General features: G+C 38.7%; 1 protein-coding gene across 1 annotated transcript in view; it reads left to right on the forward strand.

Moving 5' to 3' along the window:
* GNAQ (G protein subunit alpha q) overlaps positions 1-27,084 on the forward strand; it is a 311,423-nt gene that overhangs the window by 220,280 nt on the left and 64,059 nt on the right. The window contains exons 4-5 of the mRNA XM_027040994.2: positions 7,029-7,157; positions 9,712-9,841. Of these exons, the coding sequence (XP_026896795.1) occupies positions 7,029-7,157; positions 9,712-9,841 (259 nt within the window). The remainder of the gene's footprint in view (positions 1-7,028; positions 7,158-9,711; positions 9,842-27,084) is intronic.

Consider the following 27,084-nt stretch of genomic DNA (forward strand, 5'->3'; position numbering starts at 1 on the left):
AACTTCTTAGGACCCAAGTCCCCGTGATACATGCTGCCCTTCCTTGAACGCTGATCATGGTGTGCTAGGTGTTAAAAATGAAGGAGGAAAGTTGGTTTGCCCCCCACAAAATGAGCTCTTCACGGGATGGGAGCGTTTGCATAATGAGTAATCCTGTGCAGCTAACCAGCCTAACCAGATGACCAGGCAGGTTCCTTTCTGCAACAAGACCTGCCAGATGCAGGAGGTTGGGCACCAGACCCTGTACTTGACTGCCCCCAGCGACTGGCAGTTTCGCAGAACTGTTACTTCCCTCCATGTTGTTCTTTGAATGTTTGCTTTGACTGTCTTTTTTATTTTTTGCCTTCAAGCCCCTGTGGTCACATGGTGCCTGTACGGGAATCACGTGTTCCTGGTTTTCTCCTTAGCTTCAGCTGCTTTGGACAGTGTCAAAGAAGATCTCCTGGCGTGATCTAGCTTTGAACTCCCCTCAGACTGTTCCTCTTACAATGAGGCCTTCTTAGGTTTTTTGATGAAGCCGACCTAGTTTTTCTAACCTTCTTTTCAATAATTAAAAATGTGAAATTCTACCCAGAGCCATTTTCTGTGCCAGAACTTCCTTTTAATGTCTGACTTGAGCTGCAAATCTGTCATAAATGCAGCCTGTTGAGAGCAGGCCCTTCCACGGGAATTGAAGGATGCGGGCACATATGCGCAGCACCAGCCCATAGCAGGTTAACTACTCCGAGGAGCTATTCATCTATCTTACTATGTTTGGTTGGATTTATACCAAATGTCAGAGATTTCTTTTTTCACTTACCACCCACAGGTATTCCCCCTTTTGGTGTAATTGCTGAGGGTTGTATGCCTGTAACTTACTACATTTTTTTTTTTAACCACAGCTGTAATGTGATATAGTTTACCTGCTGAGTCATCTCTGAATTTTATTCATGTTTCTTGCCTTTAAAAAAAGCCACTTAATTTCTAATTTCTTTTCAATTACCCTTCCAGTCATAGGTGGTGGGGTTTTTTCTCTTCGATTTTAAAAAGATGTTTCTGTCAAAAACAGGCTCTCATTACATGTCAGATTGGAGCATAAATTAAATGGGAAGGTGAACTCAAAACTGTTATTGACAACCTATTGTCAAAAAAAAGGAATAATTGGCATTTTTTTAAAAAAAAACATTCAAGAGAGAAAATGCCATAATTATTTTGATTGGAGCTTTTATTTTAGGGACAGTTAAGCTTTTCTCCTATATGTTTAATCATTTAAAGTAATTACATCCTATTTCTGAATTTCTTATTTTTTTTGTAGCCAGAGGTGACCCTGAAGTTAAATATATAAAGAATTTAGCAGCTACAAGGTGTGATAATAAACTAATGGGCATGATTTCCTTAATCAAATCACTCATACTACAGAAGGGTGCTTTGTGGATAATCACCAAGGATTAGAGACAGTTCAAACAAGTTCCCAGAAAATGACTCTGTCCAAAATATGTGAATGTTCATTCTATCCCTAACAAACTTCACCATTTTGCCTCTTTGTATAACCCTTTTCTTGACACAAGTCGGTAAACTTCTTGAAGGCAGGGATTATGTCCTGGAAATCTCCTGGCCTTAGCACCTATGAGAATGTCGTGGTCAAAAGGTATCAGTGATTTCTAGATGACCCTGCATTTTTCTCATGGTAGGAAAGAAACTATTGAAATTTTACTACATGAGTTTTCTTATTGCCTTGTTTTTCACTGAAAACCATCAGAAACCCGTTTCTTCCATTAAGGAGAGTGTGTGAGAATTTTCTGTCTGTAAAGGACCACTCCTTCCATTTGCCCAGGGTTAGAGGGAATTCCAAGGCCTGAAAGCTTGATATTGACAAGCATAAAGCAGATATACAAATTATATCATTCTCTGGCCAGGACCTAGAGAGGAGCAGGAAGTACAGCTGCTAAATGAAATTAAATAGATGATGCCTTTCCTTTCTGTCTTGTCTCTACATTCGTCAGAGGCATTTAAATTCAAAATTTAGTTCTTACGTAATGCAGGCGAGTAATATCCCAGCCAGGTAATTACATAGGTAGCTAACAACCCCCTTACTCCTGTGTTTTCTCCTAAAAGGTGTAACTTGCTGTTCTAACCACTACAGCATTTTCCACCAAATTGTTTCAGTTTGTCACCTGTTGAGCACCTGCTGCTGTGTCTAGTCCTTCGACCAAGTGTTGGTGACCAGACACGAACAAAGGTAGTCACGGTCCCTGATTGCACTGAGTGTGAGAACCCTGACGGGACAAACACGCGTGGAAAAATAGTGAGGACTTTTTTTTTTTTAATCACTTACCAAGTTATCAATTAGAAATATCTCAAAGCGATGACAAGTTATTGGATGGATGGATGGGAGTAAGGTGAGTTTTATCAACTAAACCTCCCATGTTCTAGCACTCTTGCATATGTCTTGTCTCCTAGACAGTTAAAGAAGTCCCATGTATACCATGGGAGATCTGTCTCCCTGACATCAGGAGAGAGCTCCTGCCAGCCACTTGTTACACATACATTGCCTTGGAAATGTACCTTGTGCCTGTTACCATAGCAACACCCTGAGAATGACCTCAGCAGCCGCTCAGAATCATTCCTACAAAACAAATTACAGCTATAATTAACTTTCTGAATTTACTCTGCAATATAAATTTGTTCAGACCTCAGTGTTTCTTTGTAAAAGGTTAAATGAATGGAATAATCCACCATGAACCTCTTCCCCCGCGCCCCGCGCGCCCCCGGCCCAACCGGCATATTCCACCCAAGTGTTTCTTCAGAATATGAGATGCTTCAATGTAAAGCACAGTTCAGTTCAGAGACTCTTCTATTACCTTCCCTCACAATGTGTCAAGAATCAACACATGAGGATGTGCTGGTCCCTTCTGCTCTGTAACCCCATTTCTAAAGGAACAGAGTGGCTTTTTCCCCTAAGCAGACGTGAAATGCAGAAAGTGCTGTGAGCCCAGAGCCAAGGGGGCACATGGGTGGGGCTTACACAGGAGCAAGCTCTCCTCATTGGCCCACTCCTGGCAGTGAAAACTGCAGGTCTTTTTTTTTTTTTTTTTATGTTTATTTATTTTGAGAGAGAGAGCAGGGGAGGCACACAGAGAGAGGGAGACAGAGAATCCCAAGAGAGATCATGACCTGAGCTGAAATCAAGAGTCGGACATTTGGGGGCGCCTGGGTGGCTCAGTCGGTTAAGTGTCCAGCTTCGGCTCAGGTCATGATCTCACAGGCTGTGAGTTCGAGCCCCGCGTTGGGCTCTGTGCTGACAGCTCAGAGCCTGGAGCCTGTTTCCGATCCTGTGTCTCCCTCTCTCTCTGCCCCTCCCCCACTCATGCTCTGTCTCTCTCTGTCTCAGAAATAAACATTAAAAAAATTTTTTAATAAAAAAATAGAAAAAAAAAGTCAGACATTTAACGGACTGAGCCATCCAGGCGCCCTGGAAACTGCGGGTCTTGGTTGCATACATATTTTGCCTGTTTCACTGTCCACAATGCATCTTCAGTCCTTCTCCACCACCCAACGGAGGCAAAGCCAAAAGAATGTCAAGCGAGAAGTGCAGTTCATTTAGTCAGAAATGTATGGAGCATCTTCAGTAGTTATTTCCTTGCTCTTGCCACCTGGGCAGTGAACTGACGGAACCCAGTGTGGCAAGCAGCAAGTAAGTGCTCAGTCTAAGTTTGTTATGAGGTGGTTGTTACTTTCTGTGAACTATACTGATAGTGAAAAGGAGCAAAAGAGGGGCGCCTGGGTGGCTCAGTCGGTTGAGCGTCCGACTTCGGCTCAGGTCATGATCTCGGGTTCATGCGTTCAAGCCCCCGCGTTGAGCTCTCGCTGCTGTCAGCACAGAGCCTGCCTTGGATCCTCTGTCCCCCACCCTCTCTCTATGCCTCTCCCCCCAGCTCGCGGGTCCTCTCTCAAAAATAAATAAACCTTTATAAAAAAAGAGAAAAGGAGCAAAAGAAAGATAAAGAAGGAAAAGTACTCTTGCAAGTATGAATGCTTTAGATACTCAGCTAGTGTTTTAGTAGTGCCCTTGGTTCACAGAGACACCCCGTGGGCAATATTTTTAGGGCAGTCAGTAAGTTCTTTTACGTGCCTTTTTTGGTTGCGGAATCAGTACCCTGATTCTGTCTTTGCCCCATCATGTGCAGTGTGTAATTTCCCACTTCATGTGATGATACTTTAAATTCTCCTGTGCAAATACACATTTGTGTTTAAAAGTGGAGTGGCAACGAGTAGCCCGTTTAGTACTTTGAGAATCAGAAAGCCATGATTTCTCTTTACTGCGGGGACATGACAGTACCTTATGTACAAGAATTAGCCACTCTCCATTTGACCTCTGTGAATTGTATTAAGTGAGTAGAAATAGTTTATTGGGTAGCATATTTCTGAGCCAGCTTGCCAATGTAAATTAGAAGTTCTCTGATTTCTCTGAATTGATTTTTATAGACGGTAGTTAAATAAATGATGGTCTTGTGGGTTTCAGAATGTATATTCAAGTTTTTCAAGTCATGTGGTTGGTAAATCAGAAAACTCCATCTCTACTGACTAGCCAACTGATTTTGCATTTATAGTGTGATGAGCTGGTTTATCTGTAGAATGAGATATAAACCAGCTTCCAAAACATGGCTTGTTAACCCCATCAGATACCTCCAAGGCCATGCCAAGATACTGACTAAAATTCTGGATCCCGTCCATTTTTCTTCCTGTCCCCCACACCAGTATTGTCTCAGCCTTCCTGTCTTCATCCTCTGGCCATTTTTATAATAATTGAAGATATGAGGCTGGTTTCTATCAGTCAGTAGAGAGCTAATTGCCCGCTAGAGAATCATTGATGTGTTGTGGGTAAGGCCACTAGAATACTAATTACTTAGTTGCTTTGCATTAGGAATTTCCAAGATGATCCTTTTTTGTCTCAAACCATTGATATGCCTCCAAAAAAGCAGTTCTTTTATTTCCTTGTTGAAGTCTCTTAGCTCTACTATTTTTAATGATGCATCGATCTTGGCGAATTAATGGAATATTTCTTGTCAACAAGCAGTTTCAAATTCAATAATATAATTAATATGGAAACACCACTGGTAACAGTGGTATTTAAATAATGGTAAAACTAAATACCATCAGAGGAAAACCATCTATCCATCCCAAAAATATTCATATAAGACTATCTGCCAGGCACTCTTTTAGGTACTAAGGCAGGTATAGCGATGTGTGAGACAGAATCCTTCCCCTACATAGGACATGTCAACTGAGTGTGCACTTGGTGATTTATAACACACTCTGCACCAGACATCTCATGTTGTGTATATCAAAACTTACTGTCTTGTTTGTGGGCGTAAAGGTGTTATGATTGTAATCCCTTCTCATTCAGTGAATGGGGCCATCTGTTCTTTAAATCTTGTTTACTTGTGAGTTACTGTGCGTCTACACTTGTGTAGTTATGTGATTGAAACCGTATCTGTGCCCACCCATCCTTTCCAGGGCCAAGGAGAGTAGCAAGTCTTTGAAATCGTTAGGGTGCCATGCAGACCAGTCCTTTTCACCAGTTGGCTAATTATATCAAATCATGTCATTCTCAGAGTTGCAAAATATTTTTTTTTTTGCAACTTGAGAGAACGAAAAGTAAATGGAACATAAAATTTTTCAAGTGACAAAATTACTCTGATGGAGAACATATGTGTGGTTGCCAGACTTAGGAGAGGTAGCACACAGGACACTTTCTTTGCGGTTGGCAGAACAATTCTGTATCCTGATTGTGTTGGGGATTGTACGAATCTCTACATGTGATAAAATGTCATAGAAACTATACACTTCCCCCCCCAAGAAATGTGTGTGTTTAAGAACTGGTGAAATCTAGGGGTTGCCTGGGTGGCTCATTCAGTTAAGCGTCTGACTCTTGATCTCAGCTCATGTCTTGATCACAGTGTCATGAGTTCAAACCCCGCGTTGGGCTCTACCCTGGGTGTGGAGCCTACTTAAAAGAAAGAAAAAAAGAAAGAATTGGTGAAATCTAAATAAGGTCTGTAGTTAAGTTAATAGTATTGGATGGATATCAGTTTTCCGGTTTTGATAGTATGTTGTCATTATGTAAGTTGTTATTATTGGGGAAAGCTGGGTGAAGGGTACAGGGGGAATTTTCTGTGATAATTTTGTGACTTCTTGTAAGTCTAAAATTATTTCAAAATGAAAAGCTTTTTTTTTTTTAAGGAATAGAGAAGTATCATATAAGCAGATAAATTTAAAGCTTAGGTGTGATGACTCTGAACACTGGAAATATCTGACCTTAGACATTGTTACCTCAATAATCAGAAATCTCAAATCTTGTGGCTTCACATTAATTACATATGACTTCAGCTTTGGACAGAATTTAAGACATGGTGTGCTGCTGTCCTCTCTTAGGGGAATGAGGAAATACATTCCAGGAAAAGACTGATGTTCTGCAAAAAGGCCAAATATATATATATATATTTATAAAAATAAAAATATAAATATAAATATAAATATAAATATAAATATAAATATAAATATATATGCTTGAAACCATATCTGTGCCCATCCTCTCCAGGGCCAAGCAAGTCTTATATATGAATATATCCTGACCTCATATGTAACTGTTGTCTGTTTATTTATACAAATAGACAAATAAAATTTATGTAAGTAATTCAAAAACTATTCGCTTTAACCTCCTGCTTTACCCATCAGACCTGCTAAACAAGTAGAAGGTAGAAGGCTCATTGAATTTCTTTTCTTTTCCCCCTCTACTTTTTGTATGGGTTCTGATAGTAAGAGAAGGCATCAGAAAGCCTGTGAAGCAAGTAATCCATAGATGGGTAACCTTGCTGTGACTAATGGAAGGTTGACTTTACCTTTCAACTTTCCAGATTTCTCTGTCACTTGATGAAATTTTTCTTTCTCTTCTCTACCTGTTAGGATTTATTTTTGCCCTTCCATTTCCATAGGCAGATTTGGCCTGATGGTGTCCTAACCTTCTCATTGTGTCTTCCCTCCTCCAGCTATCTTAATGACTTGGACCGTGTTGCCGACCCCGCCTACCTGCCTACGCAACAAGATGTGCTTAGAGTTCGAGTCCCCACCACAGGGATCATCGAATACCCCTTTGACTTACAAAGTGTCATTTTCAGGTAGTAAATGAGTCCATAAAACCCACCTTCCAGTTCCTATGCCTTGAGTACATTTGGTGAACTCTACAAATACTGAAATCCGTTGTAGACTTTGAAACAATATCACCTTTATACCAATTATTATCATTAGACACACAAATAAAATAACGTGTTCCAGAAAGAGGAAGTAGAGGAAAGGTGTGTGGGCAGGTGTCTCATTTCAAATTCGATCACAAAGAAATCAATGAAATCTTAGTTTGCTGGGGGTTGAACAAAATCAGTCACTTAAACATTGATCCTATTAGTCTTTGAGAATCATTTTAACTGTGAGGGTAGATTTTTAGATTTGTATAATACATGAATGATCTTATGACCCTACTAATAATAGAAACTATATGCTGTCACAAGCTTTCGTGTTGTTTCCCAAGCGTGCTGGTACCAATGCAAAATTCTTCAGTTGCAATAACAATACGGGGTGTTTCATATTCCTAAAATAACTTGCTTGAAAAATTTCAGAATATGTCATTTTGAAAATGGATTGGTTAGCCCAGTCTAAATGTATGTAGGAAAAAAGAATGAAAAATTCTGTTACTGTTCTGTGTGGGTAATACTTCAGAAATGTTCTAATTTTTTTTTTTAAGAAGAGAAAAATAATATGCTTTCATTTAATCATTCGGTTGTACTTTTAGTTAGAATACAAACCACATTGTGCTTTGAGAAATGAAACAGTGTGACTATGTCTTTGAGCACAGAGAGTTGAGTTCTTTGGGGAAGCCTATGCCATTGAAGACAACTACATACACTACAGGGGTGTGAAATAGGAGCTAATGTGACCTGAGTGACTCCACAGTGGTTCAGATGAGCAGGCTGTCTGTCATTCCCTGACAAAGTACTCTGGACTTTAGTCGAATCAGTCTCTGCCCTACAGTTATGCCTGACCGCCAAATGCCACACTCATAGACATATCCGTAAAGGGGATGATGTTTTGGAAATATTTCTGAACCTCCTTTTTTTCATCTCTAAAATGGTTGCATTAGATGATTGCCAGCGTTCCTTATAGTTCCACCATTCTGGATCACTTAAGCTTTGAGTTCATAGCGTTTAAAGATCTTTCATGGGGAACACCCAAATTTCTTTCCTCTTATAACTGTATGACAGAATACTTTCAGAAAATGTAGGGCATTTCGTAGAGATTTTCATCTCCTCATTGTTTGATAATTATTAATGAATTCTGAAGCATCTCGTTTTTATTACACCACGTACACTAGCTGTAGAGGACTTTTTTGCCACCACAGTAAAAGTAATGGCCAAGAAGAGTAATTCCCTGCCACCATCAGAAGCATCTTACAGGGCTCAGAGTGACAGGGTTTTATAGAATGAGGATTTCATGTGAGTGAGTAGCGAATTGTTTGTTTGGCATGGGGAAAGAGCTAGAATTTAATATTTCTAAAAACTTAAGAATTTTAGTTTTGATGTCCATAGTTTATAGGTCTCCCTGAATCCATTGCTTTGCCCCTTAAATATCTCCTCTTTGCCTTAGAGAACTTTTAGAAGCAGTCCCTAGACGATCCTCGATTTCTTAGTTTATGTTTAATGCTTGGAGGCAGAGCGACACCAGGAATAACTGCAGTTTTTAAGAAATGCTCAAAGAGCCCTACTCTCAAACTTGTGTACCTACAGCTTTCATTCTCTGATAGCATTTTATCCCACAAATGCGGTGCACGTGTTAGTTGAGATACGGATGGAACAGTTTGAAGCAACTTGGATTCGGTACCAAGTATTGCTTGATATTTTCATATGAACATTAAAACTCAAATTAATTGATGTCGTTGGTGGTTCCTAACTAGTAACTAGCACACAGTTGTGTTAAAAACACATCCTTGAAAGAGCTCGAATGATGCCTCTTACAGCATCGTGACATTTTACACACCTGACTTGTAGCAGGTTAACAAGTTGGTTTGTGCATAAGGCCAGTTGAGTCAGGTTACCCAACATGACTGGACTTGTCCCAAATTATTGCCAATATTGGAAGGAGAAAGCAAGTCACAATACCCTTTGGATAAAGTGTCAGTGGAGTCCTGTTTGCACTTAGTTGAAGCATCACACACACCCATATTGAAATACATAGCATCTTGTATCTTTTAAATGTATTTACAGTCCTTTCTAGTGTCCTTGAGAAATACACAGGATCTTCATTCTCACTTCACAGAAAAAGAAACTGAAGTCAGTACTTGCCCTTATAGCTTACCACAAACCATATTTTGTTCCTGACTCTTCTGTGCACGATTAGGTAAAACACCATTTTGCTTGACTTCAGTCCCGGATTTTTTGCAAAGTTATCATTTTCATACACATCAGATAACTTTCTTGTAGCCACAGCGGCTTATTACCCGGAATGTCTTGACTTTGACTGTTAGGTAACAGAAAATTGGTAGATGTTTAATAAGTAATTGAATTGACTTGGATGACCATTCTCTTTAGAGAGTGTTTTTTTCCTAAGAGTATAAGTAAAGCTATATTTATGTTGAATTTTTTTCTTTATATGCTATTAATATAAATATTGTTAACCTTACAGAATGGTCGATGTAGGGGGCCAGAGGTCAGAGAGAAGAAAATGGATACACTGCTTTGAAAATGTCACCTCTATCATGTTTCTAGTAGCGCTTAGTGAATATGATCAAGTTCTCGTGGAGTCGGACAATGAGGTGAGTGCTCTTTGGACAGGCAATGGATTATCATTTTAATATCTGATACAAATAAGAGGATGCAGGGTGTGGAGCATGGGGTAAACTTATTTCACTGCATTTTGACTACTGGGTTGGAGATTTTTTAAATAATAAAAATAACCCTGTGGTAGCACATGGTGTAATGAGAACGGTAAACTCTTTTGTCAGATGTGTGAGCAGTCCCGTGTGCTCAGGCTTAATTTGACCCTATTTTATACTTTTAACACTCAGAAAATGAAAATAACATGGAAATCCCTAGGCTAACCCTCACATCTTTTTCTAGCCCTTTTCCTACTCTTCCTACAGGATGGAGCTGGGAGTGTTGGAGCCAGTCAGCCTGTTTTGTTTTGTTTTCGTTTTGTTTAAATCATTGTTTGGGTGTTGGGTGGGTCCCAAAGAGTACTCAAAACCTCTCTTGGCACATGTGAGTGACTTTGCAGCTGGGTTCTGAATCAGTTCATTGTGGAGCCAAGAAGTGTCTCAGTGACGTGGCCCTTCGGCTCTTACAGAATTCTATAGACTGTGGCATAATTCTATCTCTGCTAAGCAGTGAACGATTGGAAAAATACCCTTGATATGCTTGTGTGGAGTACTGATTCAGTATTTATAATCTTCTCCCCATTACATGAAATCCTAACAGGTATAAATACGGATTTTGAGGATGATAAAGCTTGATGAGTCAGAATTGACTATGGAGAATAATGCAGGGGCATAGAAAACTCACTTCGAGCGGGAGTTCAGCGCGTGTGTGTTGGGTGAATGGAAAAGATTCCTGACATCCTGTTAGAGGCAGACATTGCAGACCTGCCAACAGTAAATATTAAATATCCTTCTGATAGGATAAAAAACAAAGAGAAGGAAGTGAGATATCTCCACTAGCTGATTAAAACACAATCTGACATATTAAAATACACTTTCCATACTATACATTTTTTGGTAAAGAAGAATGTTGGCCTCTGGTCCTTTTAAATATTTTATTTTTCTAGAAGCATTAATATCTGTATCAAAATAAATATGCAGTCCTTTATAGCATTTCTTTTGTATGTAGGATTGATAAAGAGTTCAGGAGGGACGCCTGGGTGGCTTAGTCAATTGAGCGTCCGACTCTTGATTTCCGCTCAGGTCATGATCCCAGGGTCATGGGATCCAGCCCTGTGTCAGGCTCCAAGCTGCGTGTGGAGCCCGCTTAAGATCCTCCCTCCCCACCCCCCCCCACACCCCCGCCGCCCAACCTCCCTCCCTCCCTTCCTCCACAAAAAATAAAAAACAAAAAAGTTCAGGAACCAATATCCCATATAGAGCTGAGTTACCTATTCACCTATTCATGCATTTCAGAATCTTTTCAGGGTTACAAGTTTATGGGCTTTTGAATCAAGTAACTTTTTAAGAATGTTTTATCAGCCACTTGCCCTCTGTAGCTACCATAAAAGTGCCTGACAAGCAAGCTAAAATACAAGGCAGTCAGTTCCCAAGATTTAAGGTAAGCAATTACCATCAGAATTTTAGCTATAATCTCTCTATATGTATTTCTGTCTTCATGTCTGTGTTCAGTTGTTGTTCCTTAATCTTTGGATATAGTATTTTGAATGTAGTGCATATCATAGTTGGGAACAGAATAAGACAGTTTTTCTGATTTCTTTGAATGTTGAATCAAGATAGAAAATGTTTTGAGGGCTTATCTACTATATGCTAGGTACCGGGCATCTAAAGAGATACAAAAAATGAAAAACAAAATGAACTTTGCCCAGAAGGGCCTCATAAAAGAGATGTGCTTTTGTTGGGTAGAGAGTAAGAGGAGAGGAAGGCCTTCGTTATATGGGACGTGATCTCTCTAGTTTGCTGTCCAGTAAAATAAAATTTATCAACTACGTGGAAGATGTGAGAAGCACACATAGTTTTATTTCTTATGTCACTGTTTACATTTTAGCTAGAGAAATGGAAATGTTTATCAGTACACATTTTTTTAATCTATATTTTATACAAGGCAAGTACATTGTATCTGTAAAGACATATATATATATACACACATATATATATGTATATACATATATATGTATATACATACATATATATATATATAGTGATTTAATGCTTATCAGTTTACCTCAGTTCCTTAGGTAGGTCATCACCTGATTCTACCACATAAATTCAGTTCTTCAATTATTTGGACATTACAGATTATTTATCCTAGTTTTTACCTGACATTGCTCATGGATATCTAGTTTTTGTGTAAAAGTATATTATATTAATTTTAGAATAAGATGACATTGTTTTGATGATCAGATACCATAACTAAAGTCTCCACAGTAACTTGCCATTCAATGTACAGGCATTACATGCATCTAAAAATATTTTGCCAGTTTCATTTATTCCTTGGTGATGCATTATGCTACAAATTAAGATAATAAATCTATTATTTTTTCTTTAGGGCTCCCTGATCACTTGTGACTATTAAAATAAATTTTTTTAACATGTTTATTTATTTTTGAGAGAGAGAGAGACAGACCGAGCAGGAAAGGTGGGGGGTGGGGGGTGGGGGGCGCAGGGAGAGACAGAGACACCAATTCCGAAGCAGGCTCCAGGCTTGGAGCTGTCAGTACAGAGCCGGACGTGGGGCTTGAACTCACAAACCGTGAGACCATGACCTGAGCCGAAGTCAGAAGCCTAACCCACTCAGCCACACAGGCGCCCCGCTTGGGAATATTCTTAAAGCCTACCTTGTAATTCTATGAGATCAAAGCCATTTCATGGTGCTCTTTTCTCAGACCTTAAGTCAAGTCTGTTGGTAATACTGCAGATGATCTGAAGCATAATAAAAGAAATGCCGCTCATTCATTACTTCCTGCTTGCCACAGCCATCACTGTTGGTAATTAGGGAACACTGTCAAAAATATTTTTTAATGTCAGGATGTAGTCACAGTCCTTTTTTGGTGGTGGGGGGGACTAATATATGAAAATGCCTTTGGCTCTCCACTTCCTTAAATCCTTAAGGGAATTCAGAACTATAGCATTCTCCTTTCCCCAAATTCCCTGGTTTTGGTGAGACAAAACTGAAATGAACTCCTGAAACATTTTGTTCTTGGTTTTGAAATCTGGTGTCCATAACTTTAATCCAAAGCAGACCTTGTGGTACCTCCTTTGGTATATATGTGCGAGAAACACCTGGAAATGGGTACTGTCAGCCTCCCCTCTGGTCCTGGAGAACTCTGGAAAAGGCAGTGCGGGCCGCAGGCAAAACCAGCCGAAAGTACTTTGGATTATTGCTGTTGCTTTTCATGTTTCTAAGACTTTTGGTATCAATCTTCAAGTTTTTATGCAGATGTGCTTTCGTCTTTCCAGATTCTCAGCCTTCCTGGAGCTTGGGGAATTAATTGTGTTATTATTATTTTTTCCCTCCAGAGAGGGACACACATCACCCAATAGTGAGTGAGATTGAGCAGGGTTGCAGTGCCACGTAGATTTGCATATTGTCTTTACTGTCTTCTTTTCCCTGTGATAACACATCAGCACGAGCCAGCTGCTCTACTGTAATCCTTCGGTGCCTACATTATTTAAGCGCCCGTGAGAGCCCGCAGCCCACAGGAAGCATTCCCATAACACATTTAAGCTTATCGACATGTATCCACACTCTCTCTTTTAGTCTTTATTTTTCTGGTTTTCTGTTACATGAATATCTTAGCACAAATACGATGATAATTTCTCAGACTTTGACTCAGGGGCTGTCTTACAGACCATGGTTCATAGACTGTCCAGCTTTTTTCTCCTCCACTTTTCTTTTTGAATGTGCCATTCTAACTTAAGTTAAATTAAATTTTGAAACGGTCACAACCCATTAAGCTTTAGTTTTGATACAATACCAAGGTAGATCCCACACCCCAAGCTCTCCTTTGAACCAAGATAGATTCCCCAGCAATGCTTTCCCCAAACATTTATTCTCGAACCTGGAAATATTTCTCTTCTCTTAGGTTTTAAAATGAAGCCCCTTTGAAGTCATTCAGCTACAACCCACGGTCTGAACATTTTCTTTAACGGTGTGAAACCTGGACTTTGTTCTGTTCCAAAAACTCCAAGTGAGTTTTGGGGATTTTCTTCATATAAAATTCAGCATTGGCAGGGAAAATGACTAAAACTTGAGAAAAGAAATTGCACCTCAAAGGGAAGACCTATAGGAAACTTAGAAGTAGTTAAAAGTAAGAGCTGAGTTATGATACCCGCTCTCAGTTGGGTTGGCTCTCACATCCTGTATTGATCTTAAATTATGAAATCAGAAACTTGATCTTGCTCCTCAGACTTTGGTATACTTGGCTCAGATTCATGGCCTGATTAACAAGGCTCTTCCTGAAAGACGTCCTACTTTTTTTTTTTTTTTTATATTTAACTCTTCTTCCCTTTTCCACATTCCTTTGTTCATTTTTAGCCACTTGTTCCTTTTTGAAACCCCTTCCCTCACCCCTTTCATCCTTCAGGCTTTCTGTTTCCATATTATTATACTCCTCAATTTCTTTGCTCATACGACTTGAAGGAAGCTTGGAAGTTTTCTGATCACCATTTATGAGTTTGAACCAGGGACATGTACTTCCTGCTGGTAAGCGTGTGGCAAACCAGCCACATGTGGACACTACTCGTGTGTCTGTATATTGGAAATCTTTCAAATTCTTCATTGAAGCCATACTGGTATAATCAATGCAATATTTCTTATAGGATGAATTATATGAAAAAGGCAGATTGCTGACGAGTGTATTTAGTATAATCTGATCTCTAGAATGATATACATACAATTATTATAGGGAAGGTTATTAACCCTGCTCTCAAAAAGGAAAATAATTTGGAAGATTTTCTACCATGACCCTGGGGTAAACAGTGATTGATGATGTGGCTCAGGAGAGTGTTAACAAATAATAAGCGAAACAATAGTTGTTTTAAAATAAAGTAAGATCAGGTTGGAATTTTAGCTCTGTCATTTATAACATCTCCGTCCATTTTTCGTTTGGATTATCTATCATTTTCCTGCTGCTTTTTAGGAGTTCCTTACATTCTGTGGATGTGAGCCTTTTGTTGTACGTACTGCCAACATCTGCTTTGCAGCTTGCCATCTACTCTCTTAATTGTGTCTTTTGATGAAGTCATAAATTTTAATACAATAAAATTTATGACAGTTTCCCCTTATGGCTGTCCATTAGCATGCATGTGTCTACAAATACGCACACACAGGAGGATAAAGTAAATCACCTGAAAAGTCTGTATGAAAGGACAGTAAGGATTGGAGGGTGAGATTAAGAATTGAAATACAAATCGCAGAACCAGGTACCTCTCTTAGCAGTTCACAAATGTAGTTAAGCATCTCTTAGCAACCAAGAAAAGGAGGTAATTGTGGCCTGCTAGAAGATTCATTTATCTTTAAAACGAGTTAGCTGCTTCTGGTACTGAGCTACTCCTGTACCTTCACAAAGAGATGCTGTGGGAGGGAGTAAGTTATATCCACAATAACATGCCCCCAGGAAAGCCAATATTAAGCATTCCTAGGGCTGTCCCTTAAGCTTCTGTCCGTGTAAAGTGGTGCCTTAACATCAAAGTTTGTCATGGGCCAGTGCCACGTGGTCTAAACTCATAGCTCGATGTAAGAATAAAAGCGAGAAGAGCTAAGGAAGTGGAGTTTGTTTGTTTTTAGAAACGATTTCAGTGATCCGGGAGAGCATAAAATTCTAGAGAACTTACTTGCTTTAAATCTTTATCTTCACAGAAATAAAATGATACAGATGCATTTAAAGACTTTGTATAACCTTCTCGGATTGATTTCTCTCCCTCCCCAGAAGTTACTGGCCTCAAGTTGGCATATATCATTCTTGTGCATATTTTTTTTCACATTTTTACTACATATGTATATGTCAATAAGCAATATGTAATATTGGATGCTTAATATTCATGATTAATTTTATTTGGATGATTTTACATCGTGGGTTTTATTCCATCAGCATTGTTCTTGAGATTTATTTTTTTTATGTTGCTACATGTGGCTTTAATTCACTTATTTAGACCGCCATCTAGTTCCGTTGCGTGCACAGGCCCTACTGTGTTTCACACACTTCTCAGCCAGCAGGTGGCTTTTGGTGTGGGTTACCTTTTCCCACCCTCATCTTGTCTCCCCCTCATTCCAGCCCCCAGTGGAGTTGTCTTTATTTATTTTTATTATTTTAGAGAGAGAAAGAGGGCATGCAAGAAGGGGAGAGGGGGAGAGAGAAGAATCTTAAGCAGTCTCCATGCTCAGTGTGGAGCCCAATGTGGGGCTCAGTCCTACTGTCCTGGGATCATGACCTGAGCCAAAATCAAGAGTTGGATGCTCAGGCACACTAATATATACACCTTTTAAACTCATTCTGGTTATTGTTTACCAGTTAAAAATTACCTCTCAGTGCATGGGTTGCCTTTTTTGCTTGTTGCTTATGGAAGAGTTTTCATCTTAATGTAGTCAGCTCACTCATTTCCTTTATTGGTTGTATTACTGTATTTTCTTCGGGAATTCTTTGTCTTCCCCTAGAATATGAAGACCTATCCCTTAGTACCTATTAAAAGTTACAAGGTTTTGCTTTTTCATAGGTTTTCTATATACCTATAATTGATTTTTGAGTATGACAGATAAGGATTTCATATTTTCTTGCTATATATCTGTTCAATTGACCCAATACCATTTGTTGAATAGTAAACCCATCATCCATCTTACCTTTTTATTTTTTATTAATGTTTCTTTATTTATTTTTGAAAGAGAGAGAGACTCGGTGTGAGCAGGGGAGGGGCAGAGGGAGAGACACAGACTCTGAAGCAGCCTCTGTGCTCTGAGCTGTCAGCACAGCCTTGAGATCATGACCTGACCCGAGGTCAGATGCTTAACCAACTGAGCCACCCAAGCGCCCCTACCGTTTTCTTTTTAACTGTGAAATATATACATACATATAAAGAAGAGTCCACAAATTCAAAATACACAGCACAGAGTTACCACAAAGTATCTGTGTGTCCAGCACCCTTGTCAAGAAACAGAACATTGCCAAGACTACTGAAGTTCATCTGGTGCCCCTCCCCAAGCAGTTGGCCACTGTTCTTTAAGGGAACCCCTTCCTGGCTGTTCTCTTTAGTTTTAATACTTAAACATGTATCCTTGAATCCTGTAGTTTCGTTTTTCCTTGTGTTTTAACTTTTATTCAAAGGGAATCAAACGGTATGTTTTTGAACTTTGATATAAACTTTTGTGCCTAGCTTCTTTTGCTCAAGATTATGCTTATAAGGTGCATACATTTTATATGATTTATTCACTTGTAATTCATTCATTGCCATATATATTTATTGCATGAAAATACCACCATTTGTTTCTCCATTCTACTGTTTATAGATTTGTGTGTGTGTTTCCAGTATGCGGTTATTACAAATAATGTTACTGTGAATATTCAGACACGTATCTCCGGATGTACATGGGCACACATTTCTATTGGCTATATACCTAGCAAAAGAATTGCAGGCACATAGGCAATACATATCTTTAACTTCAGTAGATAAGGTAAAAGTGTTTTCCAAAGTGAATGCACCATTTCACACTCCCATCAGCAGTGTCTGAAGCTTCTGTTATTTGCCGGTGTTTTCGCTTTAGGTCTTCTGGTGGCCAGAGAGCTGGGCTGTAGTCCCTGCATACACAGGTTTCCGTGGGCACACCCTCACTTTGGGTGCAAAGCGGTGGTGATTCACTACAACCCATTTCCCTCAGGCTCTCAGCTGCTACCTCCAGATTCAGCGGTTACCCCCGGGGAAAGAGGCCCCAAATCCTGTGCTCACTTGTCTAGACCTTTCCTTCCCCAGATATTGCCCCGGTAATTCTTCCCTGCTTTTCAGCTCTCTGAGGCCTTTAAGTGGGTATGTTTATTATTTTGTTAACCTTTCTGGTTGTCTTCCTTTCCATTGATATCAATGGTACCTGGGACACATGTCAAGTTTTACTACATATGTGTCTTTCTCTGGGTTCTCTGCTTGGTTGATCTGTTTACTGCTCCTGCACCAACATAAAATGTATCAAGTCACTACTTTTAGCATAATCTAGATATCAAGTGCATCAAATTTGCCTACCTTCTTGTTCTTCAGAATTTTCTTGGCTAGTCTTGATCCTTTACTCTCCCTTGTAAATTTTAACTTCAGGTCATCAAATTCCAGAAAAGAAAGCTGATTTGAATTTGAATAAATACATAGATAAATTTGAGGTTGGTCTTTCTTTCAACTTTACAGTATTAAATTTTACCATCCATAAACATGACATGGTTTGTATAGCTCACCATTTATCATTGAAAACACTGCTTGTGTTGTTGTATGTGGTCAGTTTCTATAAATGTTCCACATGTGCTTGAAATTGTGATTTCATATTTTTGGGGACAAGGTTCTACGTTACGCGTATTAGAACAAAGTTGTTAATTGAGTTATTCAGATCTTCTAAATCCTTAGTAATTTCTTGTACGTTTCATTAATTACTGAGTTATTTTTTAAATTGTTTTTAATATTATTTTGATAATGTATACATATATGTAACAAGCTATAAATTATAAGTGTTCAGTTTGAGGAATTATCACAGAGTGAACACATCCGTGTAATTACTATCCACCCCAAGAGACAGATATTATTAGTACCCCAGAAGCTCCCTTGTGCCCCTTTCCAATCACAACCTCACCCCCTCTCCCCCAAGGGTAACTATTATCTTGACTTGTAATACCATCAGTTTGCCTCTGTTGAACTTAATATAAATTGAAATTAAATGCATCCTTTTGTGTCAACTTGTGTTCAAAATAGTGTTTATTAGATAAATTCATGTTGTGTGTCACTGTAGTTTTTCATTTTTATTACTTTATATCATTCATTTAAATTCAATTAAGTGACTATCCATCCTAAATTTTAAACAATTTATCCATCCTATTTTTGATGGATATCTGCATGGTTTTCTCTTTGCAACTGTTGTGAATAATGCTGCTATGAATATTATTTTAACGTTTTTTGACTGAATACATGTGCCTGGTTTTCTGTCGAGTAGGAATAGGATTGATGATTCACAGTGAACGTGTATATTCGACTGTGGTGAATACTGCCTGTGTCCAATCCCAGACTTGGTGGGTTACAACAATAGAAATTTGTTCCTACAGTTCCGGAGGCTCAGAGTCTGAAATCAAGGTATCAGCAGCACCATGCTCCATCTGAATGCTATTGAAGAGAATCTCCCCTTTTTCCTCCTGTTCCTACTTCTGTTAGCATTCCTTGTAGTTACATAGCCCTGGTCTCTTCCTCTGTCTTCCCATAGTCTCCTCCTCTGTGTCCGTGTCTTCTTGTCTGCTGTCTCTTATGAGGGAGGATACTTGTTGTTGGATTTAGGGTAAACCCAGGTGATCCAGGAGGATCTCATCTCAAGCTCCTTAACTAAATTACATTTGGAGGACATTTTTTCCAAATCTCGTCACGTTCACAGGTTCTGGAGGATAGCGTATGGACATGCCTTTTTGGGGCTCACCCTTCAACCCACTACACTGCCAGTCTGAACTCTGGAAACAGTTCATACTTCCACCACCAGTGTATATGTGTTCTCTTTGGTCCATATTCTTACCAACTTCGATATGGTCAGCTTTTAAGTTTCAGCCATTCTATTGGGTATGTAGTAGCATCTCTTTGTGGTGGGAGTTTGCATTTCTCTGATTATGATGAGATTGAGTACTTTTTTTTTAGTTTATTATGAGAGAGGGAGAGAGAGAGTGCAAGCACAAGTAGGGGAGGGGCAGAGAGAAGGAGAGAAAGAATCTCAAGCAGGCTCCACGCCATCAGTGCGGAGCCTGATATGGGGTTCAAACTCATGAACTGTGAGATCATGACCTAAGCCGAGATTGAGAGTAGGACACTTAACTGACTGTGCCCAGACACCCCAAGATTGAGTACTTTGTATATTTCTTTACCATTGGATATCCTCTATCTTGAAGTGCTGATGTAATTCCATGATCAGTTTTTGTTGGTCTGTGTTTAAGAAAAAGAATCATTAGTTTAGATGTCTTTGCATATTCTTGATAGAAACTCCGCAAAAAACTTCTGCCAGTCCATGACTTGCTTTTTTTTACCACCTTAAATGATATCTTTTGATGTGGCCAATTAAGTGGTCTTTTAAACTCTGACCTTTATATGTCTTCCTTAAGGAATCCTTCCCCCAAATGTAGTGCATAGCATTTATATTTTGAAGATGGATATTTTAGTATGAGATTTGCTATAAATTTATTGGTTTTGAATTATATTACTTATATAATTTTACCTTTTTTGTTCATTCCAATTACATTTACAAATAGAATATGATTATTAACACCAGCATTTTAACATTATAAGCATAAAAAAAACCACTAGTATATAATTTTTGCTTGATAGTAAAAGCACTTGGGTAGAATTACCCCTTTATGTACTTTGGGAACATTGGAGAAAACTGCAATATACTAAACTTTTATTTTAAGGTGTATGTTTCTTTTAGATTAGCATAATAAAAATATATAATATATGTAAAATAAAAATGATATTATATACTGTATATCGAGATACCCTGCCAATTCTTCATCATAAAAATGTTTGTATGGCATGGTTGGCTCATAAAAGTATATAGAAATGAATCCCTAAAAAGAATAAAAAAAGGAAAAAAATGTCCTCTCTCCTTTTTGGGGAAAAAAAAATAACACCATCTGAAAAGCAGCATGTGGAGTTTTCCCCCCCTCACTGACGGAGTTATTTTTAAACCTCCTACTTTGGTTGTAAACTTGTCTATTTTCTTAATTCCACACTTCTGTTTTTGATGTTTTGAGATTTCAGTATCCTGTCCTTTATAAGTTTGTAATTTGTATAGATTCCTGACGTATTGTTCTTTTTGTCATCAAGAAGGTTTTTTTTTTTTCCCTTAAAGTCAAAAGTGCTTTTTGCTGAAATAAAGCAGTTATGCAAGAAGCAAACCGGAAGTGCCAATGTCCTGCCTTTCGGTCTGGTGAGTCACAGAAAAGGCTGTGTTTTCATAAGAGGTGGGGACGGAGCAGGAGGAAGGCAGGCAGGCGGTGGCAGCAGCAGATCAGGGACCGCACTGGGCAGACTGTATATGCAGGAAGTGAGCTGAACAGGTTGTTACTAACTTGGGAATGAAAGAGTATTTCAGGAGCAGTGTCGGTAGTGACAGAAGATTTAGCCATATAGAAGGTAGAAAAGCTTAGATGGAAGTTTTTTTTTATTAACAGCTTATTGAGATGTAATTCATTCACCATCACATTCACCCTTTTAAAGTTTATGCTTCAGTGGACTTTAGTATATTCATAGAACTATACAAATAGCACCGCTATCCAATTGGTTTTTTTATATGAATAGACTGTATTTTTTAGAGCAGTTTTAGGTTCACCCCAAAATTGAGTGGCAGATTTCCCATGGGACCCCTTCCCTCATGCATGCATAGCCTGCTCCATTTATCAACATCCCCTACCAGGTGATTTGTTCTACTTGTTTGTCACATTTGGTACCTTTGTTACAACCCGTGATCCTGTATTGACATGTGATTGTCACTCAAAGTCACAGTTTACTTCAGGCTTCACCCTTTCTGTGGATTGTTGTACATTCTATGGATTTTGACAAATGTATAATGAATGACATGTATTTACCATTATAGTATCATACAGAATGGCTTCACTACCCTGAAATCTTCTGTGCTCTGTCTATTCATCCCTCCCCCATCCCTCTCTCCTCCACTCTGGCAATCACTGATTTTTTTACTGCCTCCAGAGTTTTGCCTTTTCCAGAATGTCATAGAGTTGGAATCAGACAGTATGTAGCCTTTTCAGATTGGCTTCTTTCACTTAGTGATATGCATTTAAGATTTATCTATGCCTTTTACGGCTTGATAGCTCGTTTCTTTTTAGTACTAAATAATACTTCGTTGTCTGGATGGACCACAGTTTGTTAATCTGTGCACCTACTGAAGGACATCTTGGTTGCTTCCAGGTTTGGCCAACTTTGAATAAAAGTGTTGTTATTACCCATATGCAGTTTTTTATGTGGACGTAAGTTTTCATCTCCTCTGGGTGAATGCCAACAAGTGTGATGGCTGGATCGTACGAGAGTATGTTAAGTTTCGTAGGAAACTGTTAAATTGTCCTCCAAAGCTCCTGTGCCATTTTGCATCCCCACCAGCAATGAACGAAAACTCCCATTGCCCCGCACCCTCATCAGCATTTGGTGTTGTCAGTGTTCCAGATTTGGGCCATTCTTACAGGCATATAGTGATACCTCTTTGTGGTTTTTATTTGCATGTCTCTAATGTCATGTTGCAAGCATTTTTTTTTCGTATGTTTGTTATTTGCATATCTTCTTTGGTGAGTTGTCTGTTCAAGTATTTGGCCCATTTTTATTTTATTTTTTTATTTTTTTTCAATATATGAAATTTATTGTCAAATTGGTTTCCATACAACACCCAGTGTTCATCCCAAAAGGTGCCCTCCTTAATACCCATCACCCACCCTCCCCACCCTCCCACCCCCCATCAACCCTCAGTTTGTTCTCAGTTTTTAAGAGTCTCTTATGCTTTGTTTGGCCCATTTTTAAATCCAGTTCTCAGTTTTCTTATCGTTGAATTTTAAGAGTTCTTATGTATTTTGGATAACAATCCTTTATCGATTATATCATTTGCAAATACTTTTTCCCAGTCTGGAGCTTGTCTTTGTATTCTGTAGTCTTATTTTCTTGTAATGTATTTGTCTGCTTTTGATACTAGGAAAATGGTGTCTCATAGAATAAGTTACCATGGATCCCTCTGCTTCTGTCTCCTGGAAGAGACAAGACTATAGATAACTGGTATAATTTCTTCCTTAAGTGTTTGGTAGAATTCACAAGTGAACCCTTCCGGGCCTGCTTTCTGATTGGGAGGTCATTAATTATTGATTCAATTTCTTTACTAGATACAGGCCTGTTCAGTTTTTGTATTTCTTTTTGTGTGAGCTTTGGACAGATTGTATCCTTCAAGGAATTGGTCCATTTCGTGTAGGTAATCAAATTTGTGGGCATAGAATTATTAAGAGTATTCCTTTATTATCCTTTTAATGTCCGTGAGCTCTGTGGTGACCTCTTCTTTTGTTTCTGATACTAGTAATTGGGGTTCTCTCTTTTTTTCTTTGTTATCCCAGCCAGAAGTTAGGCTCTGATAAAACCCCGATAGTTTATACTCTGGTAAAATAATTTCTCTTAAGACCAGCCCTCATTAGGAAGAACAGAATGCTCAGGTATATTTCATAATGGTTCCTTTTCCATTCTATGACCATGTGGCCCCAGAGTTTTGAGTTTTCAGACTTGCCCATGCTGAGCCTCCAGCAATTTGTCAGATACAAATTTCTTACCACAGCACTGGTTCCTTTGGAAGTTTTTTCTCATGGTTTCTGTTCCAGTATGTTGTGATTCTCTGTATTCACATGTCTGTCTCTCCAATTTGGAGGACAACACTTTGCCCTATGCCTTCACATCTCTGATGGATCTAAGAGTTACTAATTTTTCATTTTGTTCACCTTTTTACCATTTAGGACAGAGTGATGACTTCTAAGCTCCCTACAAGACAGACTGGAAACAGAAAGTCACTCCTCTCTAATTTAGGACACCTTCCCTCCTTCACCCTCAGCAGCTGCTAATTTACTTTACATCTCTATGGATTTGCCTCTTTTGAACAATTCATATACGTGAAATCATGTAATATGTAGGCGCTTATGTGCATCCATGTGGTAGCACATTTTAGTGCTTCCTTTTTATTGACACATAATATTTCATTGTATGGATATACCATATTTCATTTATCTGTTAATCAGTTGATGGATACTTGGGATGATCAGACTTTTGAGCTCTATTACAAATAACGCTGCTGTGAACATTCACGGACAGTTTTTTCTGTGGACGTGTGTTTTGCCTTCTCTTGGCTATTCCTGGAAGTAAAATTTCTCAATCATTTGGTAAGTCGATGATTACATTTTGAGGAACCGCAAAACCGTTTTCAACGTGGCTGCACCATCTAGCAACCCGACCAGTAATATATTAGGGTCCCACTTTCTCCATATCTAACCAACACTTGTTACCGTCTGCTCTTTTTGTTTTAGCCTTCCTAGTGGTTGGCGAATGGTATCTCGTTGTGGTTTTGATTGCTCCAATGACTAATGATGTTTGCATTTGCTTACCGCCGCTTGTGTATCTTCTTTTGAGAAATGTCTATTAAAATCTTTTCTTATATTAATAGGCTTATTTCCCTTTGTATTGGTGATGGCAAACATTCTTTATAAAAATCGACACTAGGCTCTTCAGAAATATGATTCACAAATAGTAGTCTCCTATTCCGTGGGTTGTCTTTTCACTTTCTTGAAAGTATCCTTTGATACACAAAGGTTTTTAATTTTGATGAAGTCCAATCCATCTACTTTTTCTTTGGCTGCTTATGCTGTAGATGTTGTACTTAGGAAATGTGCCTAATGTGGGCTATGGCTGTTTACACCTATGTTTTCTTCTAGGAGTTTTGTGGTTTTTACTCTTGCATTTTCGTTAGTGACTTATTTTGAGTTAGGTTCTGTATACAATATAAGGTAAAGGCCCAACTTTATGTATTTTTTAAATTTTTTTGCATGTGGATGTTCTGTTGTCCCAACATCACTTACTGAAAGATTATTCTTTCCCCTTGAATTTTCTTGGCACCCTCATCAGAAATCAGTTGACCATAAACATAAGGATTTATTTCTGGAGTCTTAATTCTGTTTCATTGATGTGTATGTCTGTCATGAGGCCAGTATCACAATGTCTTGATTATTGTAGCTCTGTAGTAAGTTTTGAAATTGGAAAGTGTGAGTCCTTCACCTTTGTGCTTCTCTTGCAAGATCGTTTTGACTTCTCTGGACCCCTTGCATTTCTGTGTAAATTTTAGGATCACCTTGTCCATTCTTGCAAACCCCAGCAAAAAATAAATAAATAAAAATCACTGGGATTTAGCAGGGATGCTGTTTAATATGTATATCACTTTGAAGAGTATTTCTGTCTGAGCACTTGAGAAGAATGTGAATTCTGCTAGTTTTGGGTCAAGTAGCTATTAATATGCATTAGGTCTAGTTGGTTTATAGTGTTTTTCAAATCTTTTTATTTGTTGTTCTAGCTGGGTGTTCCATCCAGTATTGAAAATCTTGAGCTGTTCATTTGTTTACTTCTCCCTTCGATTTTGTTAGGTTTTTGCTTCACGTATTTTGGGTCTCTATTTTTCAGTGCATATGTTTGTAATTATTAGACTTTCTTGATGGATTTAACCTTCTTCATTATAAAATACCTCTGTCTCCAGTAACAAATTTGTCGGAAGGTTTATTTTGTCTAATATTAGTATAGTCACCCAGCTCTTCTTTTGGTTACTCTTGCACATGTGTTTTCTCTTTTTTTCTTTTCTTTTTTTCTTTTTTTTTTTTTAGTTTTATTTATTTAAACAATCTCTACACCAAACGTGGGGCTCGAACTCACAACCCCGAGATCAAGAGTCTCAAGCTCTGCCCACTGAGCCTGCCAGGCACCCCTTGTGTCTTTTTCTATCTTTGGACGTTCAGTCCATTTTGTCTTCGAGTCTCAAGTGGGTCTCTTGTAGCCAGCATGTAGTTAGATCATGATTTGTTTTCTTCTTTCAATCCATTCTGCTGACCTCTGCCTATTGAATATTGAATATTGAATATTTTTACTGCTGATTTTCACAGCCGCCAGGGCTGGAAGACAATTGGTTGTCAAGGCTGCTGCAGAGCTGGGAAAGGGGGATGGAAATAGTGCAAGTTAAATGCCCCAAAACTCACTGTTCTCACCCACATGAGCTATTTCTCTTGAACAAATGTTCTTCAGATTGTTGCAAGTCTTCGGTTAATTTCTGGAGTTCTGAAAAAGCTGATGTTGACCATTTTTTGCCAGTTTCGTCATTACTTGTGTGGAAGGGTGGATTGGGGGAGGTCTCGCTGCATCATCCATCTATACTTCTCTAAATTGAATTTTAAAGATAAATCTGACCATTCTACAATCATAGAAACACAGTTGATGTCTGAAAGTACTTTTTCACCTCTTAGAATAGCAAAGATTCAAAAGAAAGTGGGTGTAAAAAAAATAGATACTCATACACTGCAGGAAGGAGGATAAATTGCACAATGTGCCACTATTATGGTAATTTGTAAAATCAAAGGTTATACCCTTTGATCCAGTAACTCTACTTCTAGGGATTTGTTCTAATTGTTTAATTGATTATGAGTCCCAGTGATATGTAGAGAATAGCCCATCACAACATTGTGTATAGTTGTGAATAATTGAAAGCAACTAATTTTTTTAAGGTTCTTTATTTATTTTGAGAGTGCAAGAGAAAGAGAGCGAGGGAGAGGCAGAAAGAGGTGGAGACAGAATCCCAAGCACTAACAGCGCAGAGCCTTATGCGGGGCTCGAACCCACCAACTGTGAGATCATGACCTGAGCCGAAATCAGGAGTCCCACACTTAACTGACTGAGCCACCCAGGCGCCCCTGAGTGGCGTTCTTAAAATTATGTAGCCAGCAGGCTACCTAATTAGAGAATGTTAGCCCTTTGTTCCCCCTCTCCAGAAACATCAGTGTAGAAACAACGAGATATATTTGCAGTCGCACATACTCCCCCCGGTTCAGCCACTGAGTAGCGTAAGGCTAATCGGTGATCTAAGAGCGCAGAAGCCAGAGAGTCTAATAAGCTTCCACTGGTTGACCTCAGGGGCCAAAATTTTAGAGTCATCAGTAAGCCATTGTGACTCATTGAAAGAATACCCCTGCCTTTTCCAAAACCTTTCATAAGCCAGAATGGCATAAAGCAAAGAAGCGACTGTAATTTCATAAAAGCAAAAGCCCTCTTCTGATTTCTTTTGGTTAGCAAAAACAGGTACAAACATAGCCCGTCATAAAAACAAAGTGGCATAAAGTGAAATTGTGGATAGTGGGGGAACTTGTGTGTCTAGAAAATAAAATGCTATTTATAAACTAAAAATGATAATGGGGGTGTATAATTAATATTAGGTAGAAAGTGCCTCCTTATATATTGATGTAAATAAATGATTTCAAAATAGAGAGTACGTGTCTAATTTTTAAAGACCTATAATAGGGATATTTATTACTGGCACATACAAAAATGGAAGGTTAGTTAAACTGCAG

The sequence above is a fragment of the Acinonyx jubatus genome, chromosome D4 (genome assembly GCF_027475565.1).
Source record: "Acinonyx jubatus isolate Ajub_Pintada_27869175 chromosome D4, VMU_Ajub_asm_v1.0, whole genome shotgun sequence".
In the NCBI taxonomy this organism is placed as follows: domain Eukaryota; kingdom Metazoa; phylum Chordata; class Mammalia; order Carnivora; family Felidae; genus Acinonyx; species Acinonyx jubatus.